Here is a 22,037-nt window from a genome sequence, read left to right on the forward strand (position 1 = left end):
TACGTACAGTTACAGGGATAATGTAGAAGGATTTCTTAAAGAATTAGTTCACCCAAAAATGAAAATTATCCCATATTTTACTCACATTCAGGATATCCGTGTATAACTTTCTATCTTCAGCTGATGACAAACAATCATTTTATAATTATGAGATGTCTTCTTTTATAGTGCTCACAAGTCTCTCACAAGCATGTCTCTCATGCTTGTGAGAGACATGATTGAGCTTATTTAGCTAAATTAATAAACAGATCTGATAAATTCAGAAGTTGATAACGTCAAATCTCACCAGTTCTCTTTTGTTATATGACGAAACACGCAACTGGTCGCAAGACGCGACAACCAATCAGATTCAAAATGATAGATGTGATACAGTTTATTTGATACTCGCTAAGATCTGTCTGTTTACATTTTAAACAGTTTGGATAAAATTATTTGGATTACTTTAAGGACGTATGTGGGCAGTTGACAAATAAACTATAAAACTTAACAATGAAGATGAATTTCTCTTAGGCTATTTTATTTTATAAATGATAATATTAATAATGTAAGCGAATATATTTTTAACAGTTTGTTTTCTATATTTTTGCTATGTCGCACCATACCGGTGTACGATATATTTGTCAACTCCCCATGTGCTTGAGCTTGTAAAGAAAAGAACATGATGGGATTTTAATGTAAATGTATTAGTTTGTATTTAACTGAAGAAAGAAAGTCATAAACAACTGGAATGACACGAGGGTGAGTAAATTATGATTATTTACTTATGGCTATTATTAGAGATGCACTGATATATCGGCCAATAATCGGTATCGCCCGATAGTGTTTACAAATATTATAGTTATAGTTGAAAAGCAGCCGATGATCAGGGCCGATATATCCTGTCAATCAAAAGAAGATAGGAAAATGCTATAGAAAATGTTAAGAAACATCACCAGTTTGATGTGCAATATTAATGGTCATTATATGAATTAACATTCAGAAAGTTAAGAAATATTAATTCAATCTTAAGAATCGTTATCGGCAGATATCACTCAAAAAAATCGGCAGAATCGGTTTCGGTGGAGAAATGTAGTATCGGTGCATCTCTAATTATTATTTTAAACCAAAGCACAGAGGATGATTTGAGGCTAGAATTAGTTTTTCTAGTTTTGGCAGATCTAAAGTGAGTGGTATGTGCAAATGTAAATTCCATGTAGGCCTACACTCAGTTTAGATATTTGATTTCTCCCACTTGATTCCTGACAACACACTTTGGTATTATATCTTGCAGTATATGTTGTATGGAGAAAAAAAACATATGCTCTAAGGCTTTAGTGTGCTGTGTGTTTTATTTAGATCAATATTAGCACCCACTGACTTATGTAATTGTGGAATAATTAGCATCGTCTTGCCAATTAGCCGGTGTGTGTTACTGCGTTCCTGTGTGGCACAGAGAGTTGGATTGAACGAATCCCAGAGGCTAGTTACTGAGAATGTTGATCTAGCTCCTTCCCATCTCTCAGAGCACAGCCGCCATCTCCAGTATTTCAGAAGAAATCAGCACAGGTTTCCAACAAGAAACATCGGTATGCCAGCCTCAGCTTTATTTTCGTGCTTACAAAATATGCATCAAAATAATAAATACTAGAGTACTAGACACACATTTCTGGTGAAAACAGGCATCGTGTCACTCTGCCTACATTCAGTTGAATGGAACCCAAATCTCATTTATACAAATCAGTTTTTTGGATGACAGTGTAAACAGGAAAAAGTCACATTTGCAATTCTGACCTGGGCCACATTCATATGTGTAAATAAATCAGGTGTGTCTGATGTGTTTGCAAAGACTTCAGCATGAACCATCAGGTCCAATGTTTGTTTGAAATACATATTCATGTTTATCAATGTTACATTTGCGAATAGTGGCAATACAAGTTTTAAACCATGGATTGTATAGGTTATTTTATTACATTAATGTGTTTATAATGAATGTCTTTATGCATTATACACACACATAAATGTATTTATGAATAAAATGTAAATGGATTTGGTTGTCTTGTGATATCACAAGGTTACTACAGTTTGAACAAAGAAAACATGTATTATCAATATGCGTTGATCTTTGGATGTTCTTGTGTTTTGTCTCCATTATTGCAACAGAGCTTTTCCGGCGACCTTATGATTCGAAACATCCAGCTTAACCACGGAGGGAAATACGTTTGCCTCATCGACACAGATGTCGAGAGTCTGTCCACTGATGCAATATTGGTTGTTAAAGGTAGGAACAAATTGTCTTTCGGTTTATACGTCCAAACACGCGCAACATTTGCCTTCTGAGCCCCGCATTATATTTATTTATAACCGTCGCACTTGCGCACTAAACAGCGTCCCGCTAGGTGTGTATTTTAATGAAAGGGGGCGTCTAATGTAGCAAGAGTTCAGATAGTGCTAAATGTGTCATTTTGGGATGGTTTATGGTGCCACCTCTTCTCTGCGGTGTTTAAGAGAGTCGCATTGGTATTCACAGCCAATACACAACACAGTTCTGTCCCAGGTGTTCGAATAGCAGCTTGTTTATCATAGAAGATGACTTTAATTGGCTCATTTACACATCGGGTAAGCAGCACAATGCGTCCCAGAATGCCATGCAATTGAAGAGAAAACATTTATTAGGAACAGAAATGCGACTCATTTAGTTTGTATGTGTGTGTACTGTATACAAACGTTCACACATACTCTATTGCGAAACGTATAGCAACATGCGCAAGCACAAACCAGTTGTCATGTAAAACACACAGGCGCGCACACTCTTGAACAAATACAAATTTTATGTTTTTCTGGTCTTTTCATCAATGCAGAGTTGATCTTTAGAGCAGATGCACAGACTGATCAAACATTCTTAATGAAATTAATTCAGTTCTTCACTGGATGTGATTGAGTCAGGTCCCCCCAGTCCACCAGATTTGGTGGTGGTAGAAGAAGTCACGGATAGCACGGCCCAGCTGTCATGGAGCCCAGGACAGGACAACGGAAGTCCCATTACAGGATACGTCATCCAGGGCAGGACTCCCTTTACTGTGGGCTGGCAAGCCGTTGACACGGGTACACATTTATTTGTTTATTTATTTATAAATTTTACTGTCAAAAATGAAAGCATTTTAATGCACTCAGTCTGTCTTTTAAGAAAACAAAATGTATGTTATAAATATTTATTGCAGCACTTCCGACTGTTCCTGAAAGCCTTAACAAAATAGAACGAAACGTTGAATTATGTAAAATACAATAACTGTATTAAACACATTTAATGGCATTAAATATATGAATTTATTGCAAAAGGTATTGTCAACCGAAAATAATGCATATTTTCATAATTTACTCACCTTCCAAACCTGTGCGACTTTCTTTTCATGAAGAATGTTGGCAACCAAACATGTTGATTGGCCCTCATTGACGCTTATTGTATGGACATAAAACCACTCTTCTTTTGTGTTTCACAGAAGAAAAAAGTCATCCAGGTTTTGAACGACATGTGGGTGAATAAATTATGACCCTTTAAATGGTTAATTTTCACTGTCTTGTCTACAGTTCCTGAGGTGATCAATGGGAACACTCTGACTGCGACAGTAGTGGGTTTGAACGCCTGGGTGGAATATGAGTTCAGAGTTCTGGCCAGTAATGGTGTTGGGATGGGAGAGCCAAGTCCACCATCCACCAAGATCAGAACTGAGGACGCTAGTGAGTTCTTCACTTATTTCCCTGGATCTTTGAGTCTTTTTTAAGAAAGACACTACGAATATGCACTCAGACAGACCACACTTCCTCACTGTAATGTTTCATCTCTTTTACGCACAACATGCCCACTGTTATCCGGAATAATTCTGTGATACTTTTTTAAAAGACCTCCGTGAAGGTCCTTTCACAAGACTTAGCTCAAGTTTTAAGCGGCACTTTGACCTCCAACTTACAAAAAGCTTCATTGGTAGAGGCACAGAAGACGTTGCTAGGTGACGAGAAGGTGAAAAATGATGTAATGATACGTTATTTGAATTAACAACAATCATTTGCTGTCGCTTGGAAAGGTTAGCGACAGAGTGGAAAAAAGAGAGCTCAACCGATGTGTAATGCAACGCTAGTGCTTTACTGCATAGAACGTCAAGTGAAAGGACCATAAGAGTCTCTCTGGAAACAAAATGTAAACTTAAACAAGAAATTTAAAGAAATCCACTAATCAGAACAGTCAAGTACTCTGATTGAACTCTGGGTTTTCGTCTGTAGTGCCTGACACAGCGCCCACTGAAGTTGGAGGTGGAGGAGGAACCAAGTCGGAATTAGTGATAACGTGGGAGGTAAGTCATTTGTCAGATTTTACCGCTCCCTCGGCCGGCCTGGTCTAATTGCCGGCGCTTAATTGTGTCGAATGAAATGTATCCATTTTATGATCAGCACTTAGACCCTCCCCTCGCCCGCCGGACTCCAGGCTTTATTTCCTCTCCTCCAAATGGAAGGCAGCTCACGTCCAGTGTTGCTTTGAAGTTTATTTCAGCCACAAATAGGCTTCAGTCCAACCGTGAGGAGAGTATGAGTTCAGGGCTTCTTTTTTCTTTTGTGAGCATAAAAAAACTTTGAGGATGGCTCACTGAATTTTTTTAGTGTTTATGTTGTTTGTTTACGCTAAGCTGATGCATGTTGGTTTTGCTAACGGTTGTGTTCTATAGTTACATCAGAGCCTTTTTAAGTCCATAGAAATATTTACATTTGAGGTAGTTGACCAAGTCAACTTTATGTAATCAAGAAAATACTATCTAAAATAATTTTAGCAGAAGCTGCATGCGCTGTGGTGTCTGCCCATTTTTTATGTAACTGCAAATCATTTTAATTGATTTCTACTACAGCCCTGTTGGGTCAGTTGGTATGTTGGCCTCAATGTGTTTTAATATCACTATAGTTTTGTGTTCCACTCTCAGCCTGTTCCAGAGGAGTTGCAGAACGGAGAGGGCTTCGGTTACATCATCGCCTTCCGTCCAGTGGGCACGGTCACTTGGACCCGCGCCGCGATCTCAGCGCCTAGCCTCACCCGTTACGTTTTCCGCAATGACACCATCCCGCCTTTCTCACCCTTCAATGTCAAAGTGGGAGCGTTCAACAACCGAGGGGAAGGGCCGTTCAGCTCCATAACAACCGTGTTCTCGGCAGAGGAAGGTACAGATGGATTTATCTACATCATTACACACAATCACAACCGCCTACATGCGGAATACAGGCTGCCAAGTACAAAACCATCAGTGTATATAGACCATTTTACAAGTTGTAAACAACACTGGTCCTTTTTTAACAGAAAACAGTTCTTTTGGACTAGCATTGGTTACGTCTTGCAAAATTATCATATGATAATGGACCATAAATGAATGAGTTATGCCCAAGTGGTGTGGGGGTGAAAGTTTACTGCTGGGCAACGATTACATTTTTTAATCGCATTAATCTCATGACTTTTCTGTGATTAATTGTGATTAATCGCATTGTTAAGCGTAAAATTCAATAATGATTTTTTTCAATAATGAAAACAAAACCAAAGTGAATGTGTACCGGTTAACAACATTTTTCAAACAGTCTTCTTTTGTTTTCTGTGGGAAAAAGAAAGTCAAACAGGTTTGAAATGACAAGACAAGTAAAGTAAATGATGACAGAATTTCAGAATCATTTTTGTGTGAACTATCACTTTAAGATCCATAACGGTATGTTTCAACTTTAGAAAGCACAACTAAAAATCACTGAAAGGATCTACTTCTAATATTCCCATAATAAGATACCAGATACGGTATGCATGCTTAATATTTGATCTCCACACAAACACACTTGAGCTCAGCAGTAGTCCCAGCATGCTCTCAAACGCTCACTTCCCTCCGATCTCACACACAGGTGTGACCTTGAATGAAAATGATGGAATAAATTGATTGAGACAGCTTTTCGCCCCTCCCCTCTCGTTCACGCTGCGAATGACAACCTTATATTAGTTATTGCAGCTATAGGTTACTGCAAATCCTGCTGGACACTTACAGGCCTATTGATGTGCTGGAGTGGTAATTGAATTTTCCAAACAGATTGTCTCCTTCACTGTCAGTCACACTTCCTATTAAAATGTAGGGTCTCTCTCTCAAGTGAGACCGACCCCTTTATTCTCAGCCTTAATCCAATTACATCTCGTTGGCTGTGTAAAGCTTTTGAACACCTTCCCGTTTCTCCGCAGTGCCGAGCGTAGCACCGGATAAAGTTTTAGCAAGAAGTCTGTCGGCGGCCGACATCGAGGTTTCCTGGGAGCCTATCCCATCCACACCCGAAAGGGTTCTTGGATTTGAGGTTTGATATTTTCTTGTGTTTTCTGTGTACGCATCACATAGTTACTTTCAATGGTGTAAAGTAATGAATTACAAATACTCAAATTACTGTAATTGAGTAGTTTTTTTTAAGGAAATGTACATTTTTAAGTAGTTTAAAAACAGTGTACTTTTACTTGAGTACATTTTTAGTGCTGTATCGGTACTTTTACTGCGCTATTTTTCCTCACATTGTCGTCGCTACTTTATATGTTTAATTTTCATGTGATTGGCTAAGGAGAATAATCAGTCCCGTCACGTGAACCCGTCCACTCAAATCGCGCATAGAAAACTTGCGTCACACAGATTTCAAGACATCTGCTGCCAATTTAGTTTAATCTTGGAGGAGGACTAACGTGTGCGGCAGGCAGGGCACGTATCAAACGGCAGTTTTGCGTGCTTGAAAGTCACTGCGGGAAAGGGACACAATACGAAGGCTCGTCCGAGATATTGAGAATTATTGAGTTCCTGTATCACTCCGTTCGCCAAGTTTCATCCAAACGGCTATATCATGAGATAAAATTGTCCATCTCTCTCCATAGTCTCTACATCAAGTGCTCTGCCCTTATAAGTGAGTAGGGAACATATGCGATTGGAACGCATGCGAAGCAGTTTCGCAAACTGTGCATTGTACTTAAGTACAAATTTCCAGTACTCTTTCTACCACTGGTTACTTTGCATATCTGAGTGACTTGTACTGTAAATTTACTGTATATTATATGTAGATTGACAATTTTTTTTATTTAAATGCCATAAAAGTGATTATAGCTATAGCTATACTAAGGTAACAGCACATATCATTTAAATACCACGCAGAAATGGCATAGTAACAATAAAATTATTTGGAAAAAAATGTAAATTCTCCCAAATAGCATCACTTTGTGATATATTAGAAGATCTTTTAAAGAATGCTCGCCCATGACATCACTGCTGGTGGGCGGGGCCTCGTCTCACGGATGTGGTAGATCGGCTCTCACTAAATCCTTTGTGTTTCTTGTCATGCGACATCACACGGGCGTGTTTTTTGGCACGTTCAAGCACCATAGGTAGTCTACATGGTTAGGTTTAGGGCGTGGGTTAGGGTAAGGGTCAGACTCGAAACACAAAGGATTTAGTCAAAACCAACAAGCCACGCCCACGGATCTGACTCGAAACACCAAGGATTTAGTGAGAGCTGTGGTACATCGCTGTTCCCTGTAATAATGGGATACAGAACTATTAAAGGCATTTCTCATCCCTCCCGTGCTATCTGAAATATGTAGAAGACCAGAGTTTATACGGTTAAACGTCTCAAGCTTTCAGAAGCTGTCTGAAAGCTCTCAGCTGGCTTTTCAAGAATGCAAAGAGAGTCTCGCTTTCTTACAAGCCACGCTCTCCATCTCTGTCACCCCTGCCCTGCGGCACAAAAACCGCCACGTTGCCATGGTAACGGCCATATTGTCTGGAAAGAATAGAGCTATCATGTCACCGGATTTCTAGATGGAAAAAACTTTTGGGTTCTTATTTTTTGCACCAAAAGACCGAATCAAAGACAGCATGTATGAATCAAAGGAGTGCTTCATATGTTTGAGTTCTTTATACACATACGTAAAGTTTATTCATTGTATTCACACAAACTTTTTAAAGCATATATTTAGTGAGGTCTTATTTAACCGTTCATGCATTACGTCTTGAATAAAGTCACTTTTCAGTAAGTTGAAAAGACTTCCACAGAGTCAAATCTAGACAATTACTCATTTAAAAATGAGACTCCCTCGGGCAGATCCTATTGTCTAATTCTTAAATTGACTTAAATCTTCTGACACCTAGTATCTAAATATTGATATTACTTATGACCAGAGGTTAATAATTAATGATTTCATTTCCTTTATCTAAGCGTTTCTCACCTAAACGTTAATTGAAATGTCACATTCTCAAGAAAATCAATTACATATCGCTTCACAAGAGTATCATATTTTCACCCTGCCAGATATATGTTTTCAAAGGTGGTGAGACACAGACACATTTGACTCTATCATCATTTTGCTATATTCGGCTACTCGGTTCTTTCACTATTTTATCTCCACAGATCTCATTTACATTCATGTCTTTGATGTTTTTATCCAAAGTCTGCTTTCAGGCCTTTCACGGTATTACATTTTACATTACAGTACATTACAATAATGCATTTGGTAGATGCTTTTATCCAAAGCAACTTACAGTTATGATGACACAAGGAGCGCATTTGCAATGATGTGATGAATTCTTTCTATATGTCACACCTTCTTTGGCAGCAATATAAAACACTGCTGGCATTTGCTCTTAATTTGATGTTATTAATTATAGAGATACATCACTTTAAATGCAATATATTCTATTAAAAACACAAGTGCGTAATTAGTTAAGTTTCCTAAACAAACTCTTTATTCAGGTAGCTGCTCACACTTTGACAATAATCAGCATATTGAGGGTCACTGCGGGTTACGAGAGTGTTTAATTATATTGGCGGAGAGCTGTTCACATCTAAATCATTGTCAAGGATATGAACAACGTCCTTGTTGTGTCTCCCGGCGAACAGGTGGTGTACTGGGAAGACGACACCAAGCCGGATACGGTGGGTAAAGTGAGGATTACTGGAAACTACACAGCGGTGAATGTTAGCGGACTGCAGGGGAACACTCAGTATTATGTAGCGGTGTGCGCTTTTAATACTGCAGGAACCGGCCCTCAGTCTGCACCCGTCAATGTCACCACTAAAAAACCACGTGAGTACACTGAACAGTTAAAGGAACAGTTCACCCAAAGATGAAAATTCTGTCTTCATTTACTGACCCTCAAGTTGTTCCAAATCTGTATAAATGTCTTTGTTCTGATGAACACAGAGAAGGATATTTAGAAGAATGCTTGCAACCAAACAGTTCATGGCCACCATTGATTACCATAGTAGGGGATTTGAGGGTGAGTAAATGATGACAGAATTGTTATTTTTGGGTGAACTTTTCTTTTGAAAGCACACATTAATTGCGTCAACATCTAGTCAGTCTTTTTAATTCTGATAAGGCCTGTTCACACCAAGAATGACAATTTTAATTATAAATATAATGAAAACTATATACGCACACACTCCAATGGACGATAATGTTGTGTATATCAGAATCAGAATCAGAATCAGAAGAGCTTTATTGCCAAGTGTGCTTGCACACACAAGGAATTTTCTTTGGTGTTGGAAGCTTCTAGTACAGACATTCAACACAATGACAATACAATATAATACGATTTACAGTCTAAAAGATTCTAAATTGTGCATATATAAAATAAAGACTATTTTACAGAAAATGGGGGATAATAACATATAAGAGACATTGTACAGGGTAGTATATAGTAGAATAAACATATTAACAGATTGTATGTACACTTGTGCAAATGGATAATTTAGTAAGTAGAGGTAGTGTTATATACATGTATACATAAGATGTAGATATAATAAGGCACTATAGTGCACACTATAGGAGTAGTGGAAGTGGAATATTGCTCTTAAGGAGCAGTTATCTGTTTAGGAGGGAGATTGCCTGGGGGAAGAAGCTGCTTCTGTGTCTGGAAGTCCTGGTGTTTGGTGCTCTAAAGCGCCGGCCAGAGGGCAGCAGATCAAAGAGTTTGTGTGCTGGGTGTGTGGAGTCAATGATGATTTTTCTTGCCCTGTTTTTCACTCTGGAATCGTACAGGTCCTGAAGTGTGGGCAGAGGAGCACCAATAATTTTCTCAGCACTACGAACTGTCCGTTGTAGTCTTCGTAGGTCTGATTTGGTGGCCGAGCCATACCAAACAGTAATTGAAGTGCACAGAACAGATTCGATGACCACTGAGTAGAACTGGGTCAGTAGCTCCTGTGGTAGGTTGAACTTCCTCAATTGACGGAGGAAGTATAACCTCTGCTGGGCCTTCTTTACAATGGAGTCTATGTGGGACTCCCACTTCAGGTCCTGAGAGATGGTGGAGCCCAGGAACCTGAATGACTCCACAGTATCCACAGTGCTGTCCAGGATGGTGAGGGGAGGAAGTGATGGAGGGTTCCTTCTGAAATCCACTATCATCTCCACTGTCTTGAATGCATTCAGCTCTAGGTTGTTTTGACTACACCAGGCAGCCAGCTGAGCAACCTCCTTTCTGTAGGCAGATTCATCACCGTCTTGAATAAGGCCAATGACTGTGGTGTCATCTGCAAACTTCAGGAGTTTGACAGAAGGGTCTGTAGAGGTGCATTCGTTTGTGTAGAGTGAATATAGCAGTGGAGAAAGAACACATCCTTGAGGAGCTCCGGTGCTGATGGTACATGTGCTGGATTTAAATTTTCCCAACCTCACTAGCTGCTGCCTGTTCGACAGGAAGTTAATAATCCACTGACAGGTAGAGGTTGGCACAGAGAGCTGGGTAAGCTTGGGCAGGAGGAGGTCTGGGATTATGGTGTTGAAGGCCGAGCTGAAGTCTACAAACAGGATCCTGACGTAAGTCCCTGGTCTGTCTAGGTGTTGTAGGATGTAATGCAGTCCCATGTTTACTGCATCGTCCACAGACCTGTTTGCTCGGTAAGCAAACTGGAGGGGATCAAGAAGTGGTCTGGTGATGTCCTTCAGGTGGGCCAGTACAAGTCTCTCAAATGACTTCATGACCACAGATGTTAAAGCAACAGGCCTGTAGTCATTAAGTCCAGATATTTTGGGTTTCTTCTGTACAGGGATGATGGTGGAGCGTTTGAAGCATGAAGGGACTTCACACTGCTCCAAAGATCTGTTAAAAATATTAGTGAAGATGGGCGACAGCTGCTCCGCACAGACTTTCAGGCAGGAGGGTGAGACATTGTCTGGGCCTGGTGCTTTTCTGATCTTTTGTTTGCGGAAAAGCTGGCAAACATCCTCTTCGCAGATCTTAAGTGCAGGTTGAATGTCAAGAGGAGGTGTTAATGGTATAGCAGAGATAGGGTCAGGGCGGGTGTGAAGGGTGAGACTCTGCATTTCAAAACGACAATAGAAGTCGTTCAGGTCGTCAGCCAGTCGTTGATTACCCATAGACTGAGGGGATGATGGCTTGTAGTTGGTAATGTCTTTCAGGCCTTTCCACACTGATGCAGGGTCGTTGGCTGAAAACTGGTTCTTCAGCTTTTCAGAGTAGCTTCTCTTAGCTGCTCTTATCTCCTTTGTCAGTGTGTTTTTGGCCTGATTATACAAGACTTTATCCCCACTTCTGTAAGCATCTTCTTTGGCCTGACGAAGCTGTCTCAGTTTCATTGTAAACCATGGTTTGTCATTGTTGTATGTTAAGCGAGTCCTGGTGGTAATACACATGTCCTCACAGAAGCTGATGTAGGATGTCACTGTGTCAGTTAACTAATCCAGATCAGTGGCTGCAGCTTCAAAGACACTCCAATCCGTGCAGTCGAAACAGGCTTGTAAGGCCCGCTCTGTTTCGCTGCTCCATCTCTTTGCTGTTCTTGCTACAGGCTTGGCAGATTTAAGCTTCTGTCTGTAGGTCGGAAGAAGATGAACCAGGCAATGATCAGAGAGACCCAGAGCTGCTCTGGGAACAGAGTGGTATGCATCCCGTATTGTGGTGTAACAGTGATCCAGAATGTTGCTGTCTCTGGTGGGGCATGTGATATGCTGCCTGTATTTTGGCAGCTCACGGGAGAGGTTTGCTCTGTTAAAGTCCCCAATAATAATAATAAGAGAATCCGGGTGTTGCTGCTCCGTGTCAGTGATGTAATCCGCCAGCTGTTGCAGCGCCGCGCTCGCACAAGCATGTGGAGGAATGTAAACAATCACGAGAATAAACGAGGAAAACTCGCGTGGCGAATAAAAAGGTTTGCAGTTGATAGAGAACGCTTCTAAGTACGAAAAGCACATCTTCTTCAGTGTTGTTATATCTCTGCACCAACCTTCGTTTATATAAAAACATAATCCACCACCACGCGTCTTCCCTGTTGACTCGGCAATGCGATCCGCTCTGAACAGCTGAAAACCCGTCAGATGTAACGCGCTGTCCGGTATGGTGTCATTGAGCCATGTTTCTGTGAAACACAGCGCAGCGGAGTTGGAAAAATCTTTGTTTGTCCTGGTGAGTAAGAGTATTTCGTCCGTTTTGTTGGTAAGGGAGCGGACATTCGCCAGGTGTATACTCGGCAGCGGGGTCCTAAATCCGCGTCGTCGGAGTCTGACGAGCGCACCCGCTCGCTTTCCCCGCTTGCGTCTTTTAGAGCGCTTGTACAGAGCTGCCGCTCCTCCGAGTAAAATGTCCAGTAAGACGTCTGAATTTTCAAAATTAGGGAAAAGATTGATAGAAATTAGGGAAAAGATTGATAGAATATATCTTGAGTGTTGCAATTTCACATTTTCAATGAGCGAGTCCTTTAAATTCTAATGGATTTGGATTGGCTGTCAGTGTTTAAGTGTTCACTAGCTGGAAAAAAATGTTGCTCTAAAAGTAATTTCAATGATTTTGTTCCTATATGTCTTGATCAGTGGTGTGGACGCTATTCTGTTAAGTTTAAGATTTTGACTAACTTTATCTTATACACTACCATTCACAAGTTTACACTTGACTGTGTATTTTGTAATCTTATAAATAATTTCATCTAAAGGCATTTGCTTATGTATTTGAAATCATTTTTGTGGGCAAAAAGGTAACTGTGAAAACATAACTTCTTTTATTAGAAAGCTAACATTTTATTTACTAAAAAGCTGACAAAATGAATGATTTGGACTAAATAATTAGGAAACGACAGCCAATAAGAGAATCTCTCTTAAAGTCCCAGTAAAATAAAAAATTACAATGCCTATTTTTTAATGAAATATTGCATCGTTTATTAATGTGGGTGATTCTGTTTTTAAAATTGTGCCCTCATAATCTGAAAATGCATTTCCTTCCTGTAATGACTATCCATCTTAAAAAATGGAACGGCTGTTTTTATACATCCATTGAAATCACAAAGAAAGACGGAATGCCATGCCCACTATTTTTCTCATTAGAAGTTCCATTTCACTTGGAAATGCGTCAAAATTCTGTAGTAAAAACTATCGCAACTTATTACACGGCTCATTTGAATGCTTGATTCTGATTGGCCAGTCGCGACATTCCAATGGTTGTTATTTTCAAATAACAACCGCTCAAAACTAATAACACCCTGTAACCCGGATGCTGCAAATCATTTTGAGAGTGGCAGTTTAATATTACACAAAAATGAATTATAAATATGTCTTTTAATAACATGTCGTGTCTTACTTTAAAACCGAAACAAAACAGCTTTTCCTCACGGAAGGTCAGCATTTGGTAAAAATTAGCTAATAAAATATTTCAAATTCACATTTTATGTCTAGTTTTTTTCTCATGTGGCAAGTAGCCGTGTAATAAGCGGGATAATGTACAAGCTGCTGGCTGTTATCGCGAAATAATCCCCTTCAGTGTGATACAAGACCGCTCCGTGTCTATAACAACCGGCTGCCTGTACATTATCCCTTACTTACGGTTCACGGGGACTTTAAAAAGCATCTCAGGGTGAGACCTGAAGAAACTGGCTTATAAAATGGCAGTTCTACAAATTCAAGTGTACACTAAAATATAACATGATTTGTTCAATTCTCAAAATCAAATTTTAGTTTTGATGGGTTTTTTTATTATTCTACAAGAAACAATATAAATAAGGAACGAATAAGTGATCCTAAACTTTTAAATGGTATGTACTTATAGTTATCGTCCTTGGTGGGAACGGTCCTCAGTATGTAAGTATTTTGTTGCATATTTTTGCTGATATCTCCCTTTTTTCATTTTGTGTTTGCCTTTGTTACTCAAAAAAATCCACAGCACCTGGGCAGCCCCCTCAAAATGTAGAGTGGAATCTGATTGGCTCTCAGCTCATGCTTCAGTGGGATCCAGTCATAGCTCTCGAAACAGAATCTGAAGTCACTGGCTACATAGTAAGCGAAATCTGTCTATCAGCATGCAGACAAGAAAATCCACCTCAAAAGCGTTATCCATTTATATCAGAAACAGTTCCATTCCTCCTTTGTTTGCCAAATGCTAATACCAAGAGCTACGACACATTTACAGATGATACTCTTGATAAAATGAGAGTTTTTGTGCTTTAGCTACAAAGATATGGCAGTTACGTACCTAAAAATCATTAGTTGGTATGTTTTTATAGATAAAAGCACAACATATGCTATTTCATGTCAAGATCCACCTCTCTGTTAATTACACAGGCACGCTATTAACAGCTCTCACAGTGCTTATTTCCTCACGCTAGAAAACGGTCATTGATCTCAGGGGAAAAGCACTAGCCATTAGCATCAGTAAACACTATCTCTAGTAACTTGTGTTTAGTTGCTTTAATGGTTGCGTATGTTTCTCTTTGACATCATTAATGATGATTGCTAAGGCAAATGTCACTATTATTGAGGATCGAATATGTAGGGTTGAAAATTTGAACAAATTATTTTACAGACATAAATGATAACTCAAACCAGTTGATTTGTTGAGCAGAGGTGGGCTGGGCATGTTTTTTCCTGGTGAATGATAAAACGCTACAAATTTAGAAAAGTGTAAAAATTCTGTCACCATTTGTTCACCCTAATGTTGTTCAAAACCTGTATATGACTCTTTCTTCTGTGGAACACAAAATAATTTATTTTGAGAAATGTCTCTGTGGTTTTGTGTCCATACAATGGAAGTCAATGGGTGCCTATGTTGTTTGGTTACCAACATTCTTCAAAATATCTTCTTTTGTGTTCTGCAGAAGAAATAACTTCAAACATGTTTTAAATGACATGAGGATGAGTAAATGATGAAAGAACTTTCATTTTTGGAAGAAAGTCTTATTATTGTGAATCTCATCCTTAAATGATGCTGTTCCACCATCCACAGATACTGTACAGAAGACATCGAAATAACGACATGTACTCCATCATCACCAACAAAACATCCGTGGAATTGACCCTCAACCCAAACGACAACTACGTCATACAGATCAAGACCCTCAGTGAAGGGGGACTGGGGGAAGGAAGTGAGCCAATCCACATCCACCAACTCAGTAAGTCTGTTGTCCTCCCTTTTATTTCGTCTTCCGCAGACATTGATTAGCTCCTAATGGGGATTCAGTCAGTTTTGGTCTTTTCTCCTCAGCCTCGGTTCTTTTTTAGAGTCGCAGAACCCGACCTTTTAAGAAATGCACATTCATTCGCCATCTATCTCTGTCACACGCTTATTCCTTGTTGACTGTGGCGGCCGAGTGGCATATAAAGTAGTGAAAATCACCCTCCCCACCACCCTCAAGCATCTTCCTCAAATGGGCGGCAATCAAACTCGACTTCCCTTCCTTTTTGGGACAGAAGATCTGCTCTCAGATGTGACGGGAGCCCTTATCGTCATGAGATTCTTTCCCCTCGGAAGCTATTAATAATGTAGATAGCGGAGCAGACCCGATGCGAAATTCCTCTTTGATTTACAGTGAGCTGTCTGAGAATTGAGACGTAAACAATGATTCTTTTTCTCCCATCCGAGAGCTTAAATTGTGTTTCCTAACGTTTCTGTTTGCCTTGGGTTGCAGGCATGGGTGCTCGGGGATCCAAAGCGGGAAGGCTGTGCGCTCTCTCTCTCTCTCCTCTGCTAATATGCGCTCTGTCGACGCTCAGTGCCTCCTGATGTTTGAGCACCAGACACGGGCACAGTGAAAAACACGTACAAACTTTCTGCTCTTCGCGCAATCGAGTCTTATCCGATGGGATTCCCCAACTCCGGCGGCATGTGTGTTGGAGATTCTGCAGGATGTTGAAACGTCACATGGGAGAATTCCTCATTTGTCAACATGAAACAGATTTATTGAGGTGTTTGGATTGGCACAGATGAGCTATAGTATTATAACAGCTTGTTTGGCACTTTAAACCCAGGAATAAGAAATGCAACGGCTCGGTTCACACTGCACACAAATCTGATTTGGTTTTCAGATCTTTGAGAGGGTTTGATCCAGAACATTGTTTTTGCGTTACACATTTTGAAATGCGTCTCGAATTCCAGAAAAAATTAAATAAAGAAACGTCATGACCATTCAGATACACATGTGCCAAGATCAGATTGTTTAGACTACAAAAGCAAATAGCCTTGAATATAATGCACCAAAAATCAGATTTTTGCTGCCTGTTTGAACAAAGCCACAACGCTCAACGTTTCGTGCATATGTTGATTTCTTTATGTACTGTACAGTGCCAATGTGTGCATCCTTCATCTTGCGCTCTGATCTTCGAGAACAAACAATGCCTTAAATTCATGTACGCACCAAAGTAGTTGACAGAAGTCGTGCAGTTGAGTTGCATTCAAAGAGGACAAGGGCTGACAAAACTGCTAGAAAGATGCTCTTATGTGCTGATTTTGGATCTGTTTGTGGTTTCTTTTGTGTTAAGTTCTGGGTTAACAGTCAGGAGTCCTCTGCCAGTAGTTAAGAAATAAACATTGCTGTTCCGCTTCTACTACAGAGCCGTCAAATTCAAAAAGGCTCTTTGTTGGGTATTAGCATTTTGTTTGACGCTTCATGCCGGTTTAATTATAGATGTGTTAAGCGTTAAGGCTTTTCCTGAGAGTTTTTGCTCCGAATGTCAACCGGTTGAAACACATCTTAGTTTCCTTTCTGTTGCCATCCCGCTGTACCGCGCCGATCACAACTCATTCATGCTTTTTACATTGTACAAAATAGGCAAATTGCTAAAAAGCATAAAATTCATACAATAGATTTGAATATGCCTTGAAAGCATTGAAAGTGTCAGGCACTTTGGAAAGCAAGCACTCGGTCAGAATTACCAACGTCTCACGCACCTCTATCAGTACGTAAATAAAGACTCGAGAAAGTTTGTCAGAAGTGGCGAGATGCGGAGCGTTGCTGGAAGTGGGACTTGCATGAAAGTTTTATAGCTCTAATGGCCTTGCAGATGTGAAAAGGTTAAAAGCCTTGCAAACAAGTTGCGTGAAAGACGAGTCCCCAGAGGTCCCTAGCAGTCTATATGTCTCAGAATAAGGCCATTATTTAAGGTGCATAGGACATCGCACTCATAGTAGAACAGGGCTGAACAGGGTTGTCGATTTGGTCCCCGTAAAGACCACTTTCTATACACCATGGCCAAGCATGAGCGAAGCATTGAAGCCAGCTCTAGATTAACTTGCTCAAGGATGACTGACATTTTATATATAGTGTAGTATCTGGGTGCCTTCAGCGATTGAAATTTATAAAAACTAGATATACACTAATAGGCACTAGACCTGTGCTGGGATCCAGTATTACAATATACTGCGATAATAAAGATTGTGTACATGTCAAATACATTAATAATTAGAAGTACTTTATTATCGGAATTATTTCGATTAAAAAAATGCGCATTAGTTTCTTTTCCATGAACTGGCTTTGTGTATAAATGAAACGTACAGTATATTAGAGTGACTAAAGCATAAAAAAGCATGGATTCTGTTATAGTAAAACATAGGTCAAATAATACTCTATACACTTTTATCTGGACTAAAACACGCCAGTCCAACATTAGTTGAACATTTTCAAATTCTTTTTAATTTGAATGTTTTATTAAAATGATTAAAAAAGTTATTATGAAATATTCCGATTTTTTAAGTTGTCAAACTTGTTATTAAAAGTAAAACAATTATGTTTTTCAACTTGATTTTGTAACAAAATGTGGCACCATGATAATCTCGCATACCGTGCTAAAAGCTGTATTTACCGTGATATGGAAATTTGATATCCGTCACATGCCTAGTTGGCAACTATGTATTGCATTACCAACATACGGTGATGCTCATTTCATGCACCTTCAATTCAATGTTATTAAAAGGACAACAATGCCTTTTTCAACCAGTTTTTTAATACCGTATACCGCGATGAAAAGGAATAGCATCAAGCGCATTTACCGTGATATGAAAATTTGATACCATCACATGCCTAGTCGGCACCTATGTATTGCGTTATACCAGAATATGGTGATGCTCATTTCATTCAGCTTTAATTCTGAATCACTATTTGAGCCCCCAGTAAGACACCTCGATAATGACCTTTAACACGAGGTTGGCTGCCAGGCAGTAGTCCCTTCACCGGACAATATGTTTCTGGCTCTTTCATGACAGTATCAGGCTGCGGTAACTATAATTTGCACCCGTTCTGTTGAAAGTCAGAAGCAGACGCAAGGAAGTGAACCAAGGTGACACAGCCTTCTCTCTAACTGTTCTGAACAGGTGCGGTACAGCTCATAAAAAAGTTAGCAAGAGGCTAAAAAAGAGGCTACACACCCACAATCAGGACAGCCTATCTGTTCTCCTTCGAGCATTCATAAAGGTCTGGGCACCTTGATTAGGCTGCAGTGGCCCAGTCAATGGGATATCGATTTTTCTGCTCTATACTGCGGCTGTCACAATGCCGCCTCCTGATTGACTGATGCCGATGTTTCTGTTGGCCATCTTGGATTGAGTTTGCGCTTTGAGTGTCAGAAATGACCTTGCCCTTTCTTCTTTTAGTGGTAACCGAGTGGAATGTTGGCAAAATAGTTCTTAGTAGATGAACTCACCTCTTATATACTTTTTCATTAAGAAATATCTTTACAGTAATGCATCACACTACATAAGAGAAGTTTCAAGAAGTCAATTGGCAAACAGCATTTCATGTTGACTTTAAAGGGAGTGCCACAGACAGTTTTACTTGGTTTTGTACGGTTGAGTGTTCTTTATAGTTCCGTAGTTTGAAATGATTTATAAGCAGTACATTATTTGGGAAACTGCTTTTTTTATTTAACATAGTAAAATGACAATAGACATGGTCTGTATTATTTTGTATTACAGTAATTACAAAGCGAGCGCTGCTTATTAATTGCACCCCTTGTCGCTAATAACATGTTACCAATTGGTGATTTTTCCATTTCCTGTTTGGTTCCTTTTATTCTAATGCGGACCGTCAGCCTTCAGTACACTATTAGCTATTGATGCATACCAATGCTGAAACAATAATTGTTGTTTAATGTTTTTTTCGTACTCTTACAGTTGTGCTTTCTAATTCCCCTCATTTTGTGTAAACAGTATAATCAGTGAGTTTCATTTCTTCCTATTATGGTTTCCCCTTTGGCTAAACTTTAATGATATGTTCATAATCCGAGCTCTTAATGACATGAGAGATCTTATCAATACAATCCAATTACGTTTCTTAGTAACCTGAAATGAAAAATGACCCTACCTTTGCCAGATGTAAATAGCTGCTATATATTTTTAGAGTCGGCCGGCTTTGACACGCCCTTTTCTATAGCACACGGCCCTGAGAATTTAATACTGATGTATTAATGAATAATCTCTGTGAGATGCCTTGCATAGAATTGACATTTTCATATTGAAAAGTAACCGTTTTGTCTTGTATACTAAATCTGTGCATGTGGCAAATTGTTTGGTGAATTTGTGTTGAGTTTTATAATCCTGTTAAAAACTTAATAAAAACGTCAAAAGACTGACTCGCTGCCATATCTCATAACATCGCGGGGGGCATCGTAAACGAATTTGATCCTTCGAAATCTATTTAAAGGGTGATGCCATATCTCTTTTCCCCATATTTTCAGTATAGCAAAGCTGATTAGTTCATGTAACTTCTTACTGTAGTTGTGATCTAATGCAAGAATGTTAAATTCTGTATATCATCGTTGAGCCAGAATCAAAGGGTTTGTACATGAATAGTATACCATCACTTTAATCTGTGGGATCTAAACGGGATCAAGCAAATCCACAGTACTGTAGCAGAATTCAATCACTTGTATTCATTTAAAGTGTCAAGAGTAGTTAAAGAGTTTAACAGCTCCTTTGAGAACGGATAATAACACTGATGGTTTTTTAATTAGCTGGCCACGCTGATCAATATCTGAAGCAGAATGGGCATCTAATGAATGAACTTTAACCTTATTTGCATGTTAAGTCACATGACTTTCAATCCGTTATTGCGTATATTTGTTAGGCATGCCCCGGTGCTTCTCTTTCACAAACAGGCCTGACTTCAGATCAGTGTGGTTGGTGTGGGTCATATCTGAAGGCTGGATGAATGGTGTGTAATTAAAGGTTCAGCCGAGTGGAGTGTTTTCCTAATTAAGTATAAATGCCAAGCTGTCAGGATGAGGCTCGGTTTCTGTCTGAATGCCAGCTAGAGATTTTATTAGTGAACAGCATGTTTAAAAGTGTTTAGTCTCCTTTTTTATTGATGCAAGCATGCAAATGTGCCCGTATACACATATTCAACTTTAGAGACATTTTTATACATGCACTCTTGGTACAAGACTTTGTGTGAACAAAGAATAGGATTACTATTATGAGACTGGATGAGGTCAGAAAGTGCTGATGTAAAAATAGCTTTTGTCCAATTGTTACTTGCTGATGTAGATGGTGTGTTTATCCAAGGGATAGTTCACCCTAAAATGAACTATTTTAGTTGTTTCAAACCTGTATAAATTTCTTTGTTTGGTTTGAACACAAAGAAAGATATTTGGAAAGATGTTAGCAACTGAGATTTCTGGGGCATCATTGACTTCCATAGTAGACGTTTTTGTCTGTTGTACACAAAATTAGATATTTTATATTTTGAAGAATTTAGGAGAACAAACAGTTCTGGGGAACTTTTGACTATTTCTACTATGGGAGTCAATGGTGCCTTAAAAATATCTTCCTTTGTGTTTAACAGAACGAAGAAATTTACTTGAGGTTGAGTAATTCATGACCGAATTTTCAATTTTTTATACCTTTCAACTCTGTTTTCGAAGTCAAAGAGTTCCAGAATAGATTGCTGTAGGGATGACTTATAGGTATACTTATGGGTTAAAAAACGACATAATGTCAGTAGTCAGTTTATTAATGGTAAGAATATAACAAGCCAAGGTTTGTGTTTGAATAACGAAAGCACACCAAGCAGTTGCTGTCAACATGAGTGGGCCATGTCCTTATTATTAGTACATGTCTGTCATGCTTCTCTTTAGCTCTCTGTCTCACTTACTCATTATATTTGAAGGTTTTCAGGCACGTCCTCTCCTCTGTATGAATCCAGTTTCATACAGCTTCTTCGCCAGTTTCTTTTGGAAAACACCTGACATGTTGGCATGTTGAAAGCTGCTGTAGAGCTGTTCTAGAATAAGAAGCAATATTCTTAACTAACACGGTCTCAAGATACAGAAGTCTGTCCTTTTAAAGCAGAATGGAGACATGGCACATCGCTCCTCATTATCATGACATCATCGAATCTAGTGTGAAAGGTTCTTTGAAGTGTTTGTGGGATTTGGGAACTAAACATCATAATCACTTAAGCCTTTGAGAGATCTGTGCATAAAACAAGCTGTTGTCATTCGCCATTGCTGTATTTTCATGCTTTAATTAGAGCTTTCAAAGTGAAAACACGTTGATTAAATATTAAAGCTTAAAGTCAGAGTAAAGTGACATTGAAATATGTGTTCTGAGTTTGTCACACAGCATAAAAGTGTGTTATTAACCACCCAGCCAAATTTGAATGGAGTAAAAAACATCCAAGTAAATAAAATAAGAAAATTTTAGAATCTTAGAAAAACAAGCAGGACTCTCAAACGATGGGGGTGTGTCTGCTGTTGGCGCTGAAGCCACGCCCACTCAAATCGCTCAACCTGAGTCCCCAGCCCAGTAGGCTAT

The 22,037-nt window shown here is 39.3% G+C and overlaps 1 protein-coding gene across 1 annotated transcript in view; it reads left to right on the plus strand.

Annotated features, from left to right (window-relative positions):
* Positions 1–19,844, plus strand: part of cntn3b (contactin 3b) — a 63,504-nt gene extending 43,660 nt beyond the window's left edge. The window contains exons 14-23 of the mRNA XM_057338327.1: positions 2,140–2,257; positions 2,923–3,081; positions 3,565–3,714; positions 4,255–4,325; positions 4,944–5,178; positions 6,224–6,333; positions 8,908–9,094; positions 14,181–14,293; positions 15,240–15,405; positions 15,922–19,844. Coding sequence (XP_057194310.1) covers positions 2,140–2,257; positions 2,923–3,081; positions 3,565–3,714; positions 4,255–4,325; positions 4,944–5,178; positions 6,224–6,333; positions 8,908–9,094; positions 14,181–14,293; positions 15,240–15,405; positions 15,922–16,016 — 1,404 coding nt within the window. The 3' untranslated portion in view covers positions 16,017–19,844. The remainder of the gene's footprint in view (positions 1–2,139; positions 2,258–2,922; positions 3,082–3,564; positions 3,715–4,254; positions 4,326–4,943; positions 5,179–6,223; positions 6,334–8,907; positions 9,095–14,180; positions 14,294–15,239; positions 15,406–15,921) is intronic.
* The last annotated feature ends 2,193 nt before the right edge of the window (positions 19,845–22,037 follow it).

Source organism: Triplophysa rosa, linkage group LG7 (genome assembly GCF_024868665.1).
Source record: "Triplophysa rosa linkage group LG7, Trosa_1v2, whole genome shotgun sequence".
Lineage (NCBI taxonomy): Eukaryota > Metazoa > Chordata > Actinopteri > Cypriniformes > Nemacheilidae > Triplophysa > Triplophysa rosa.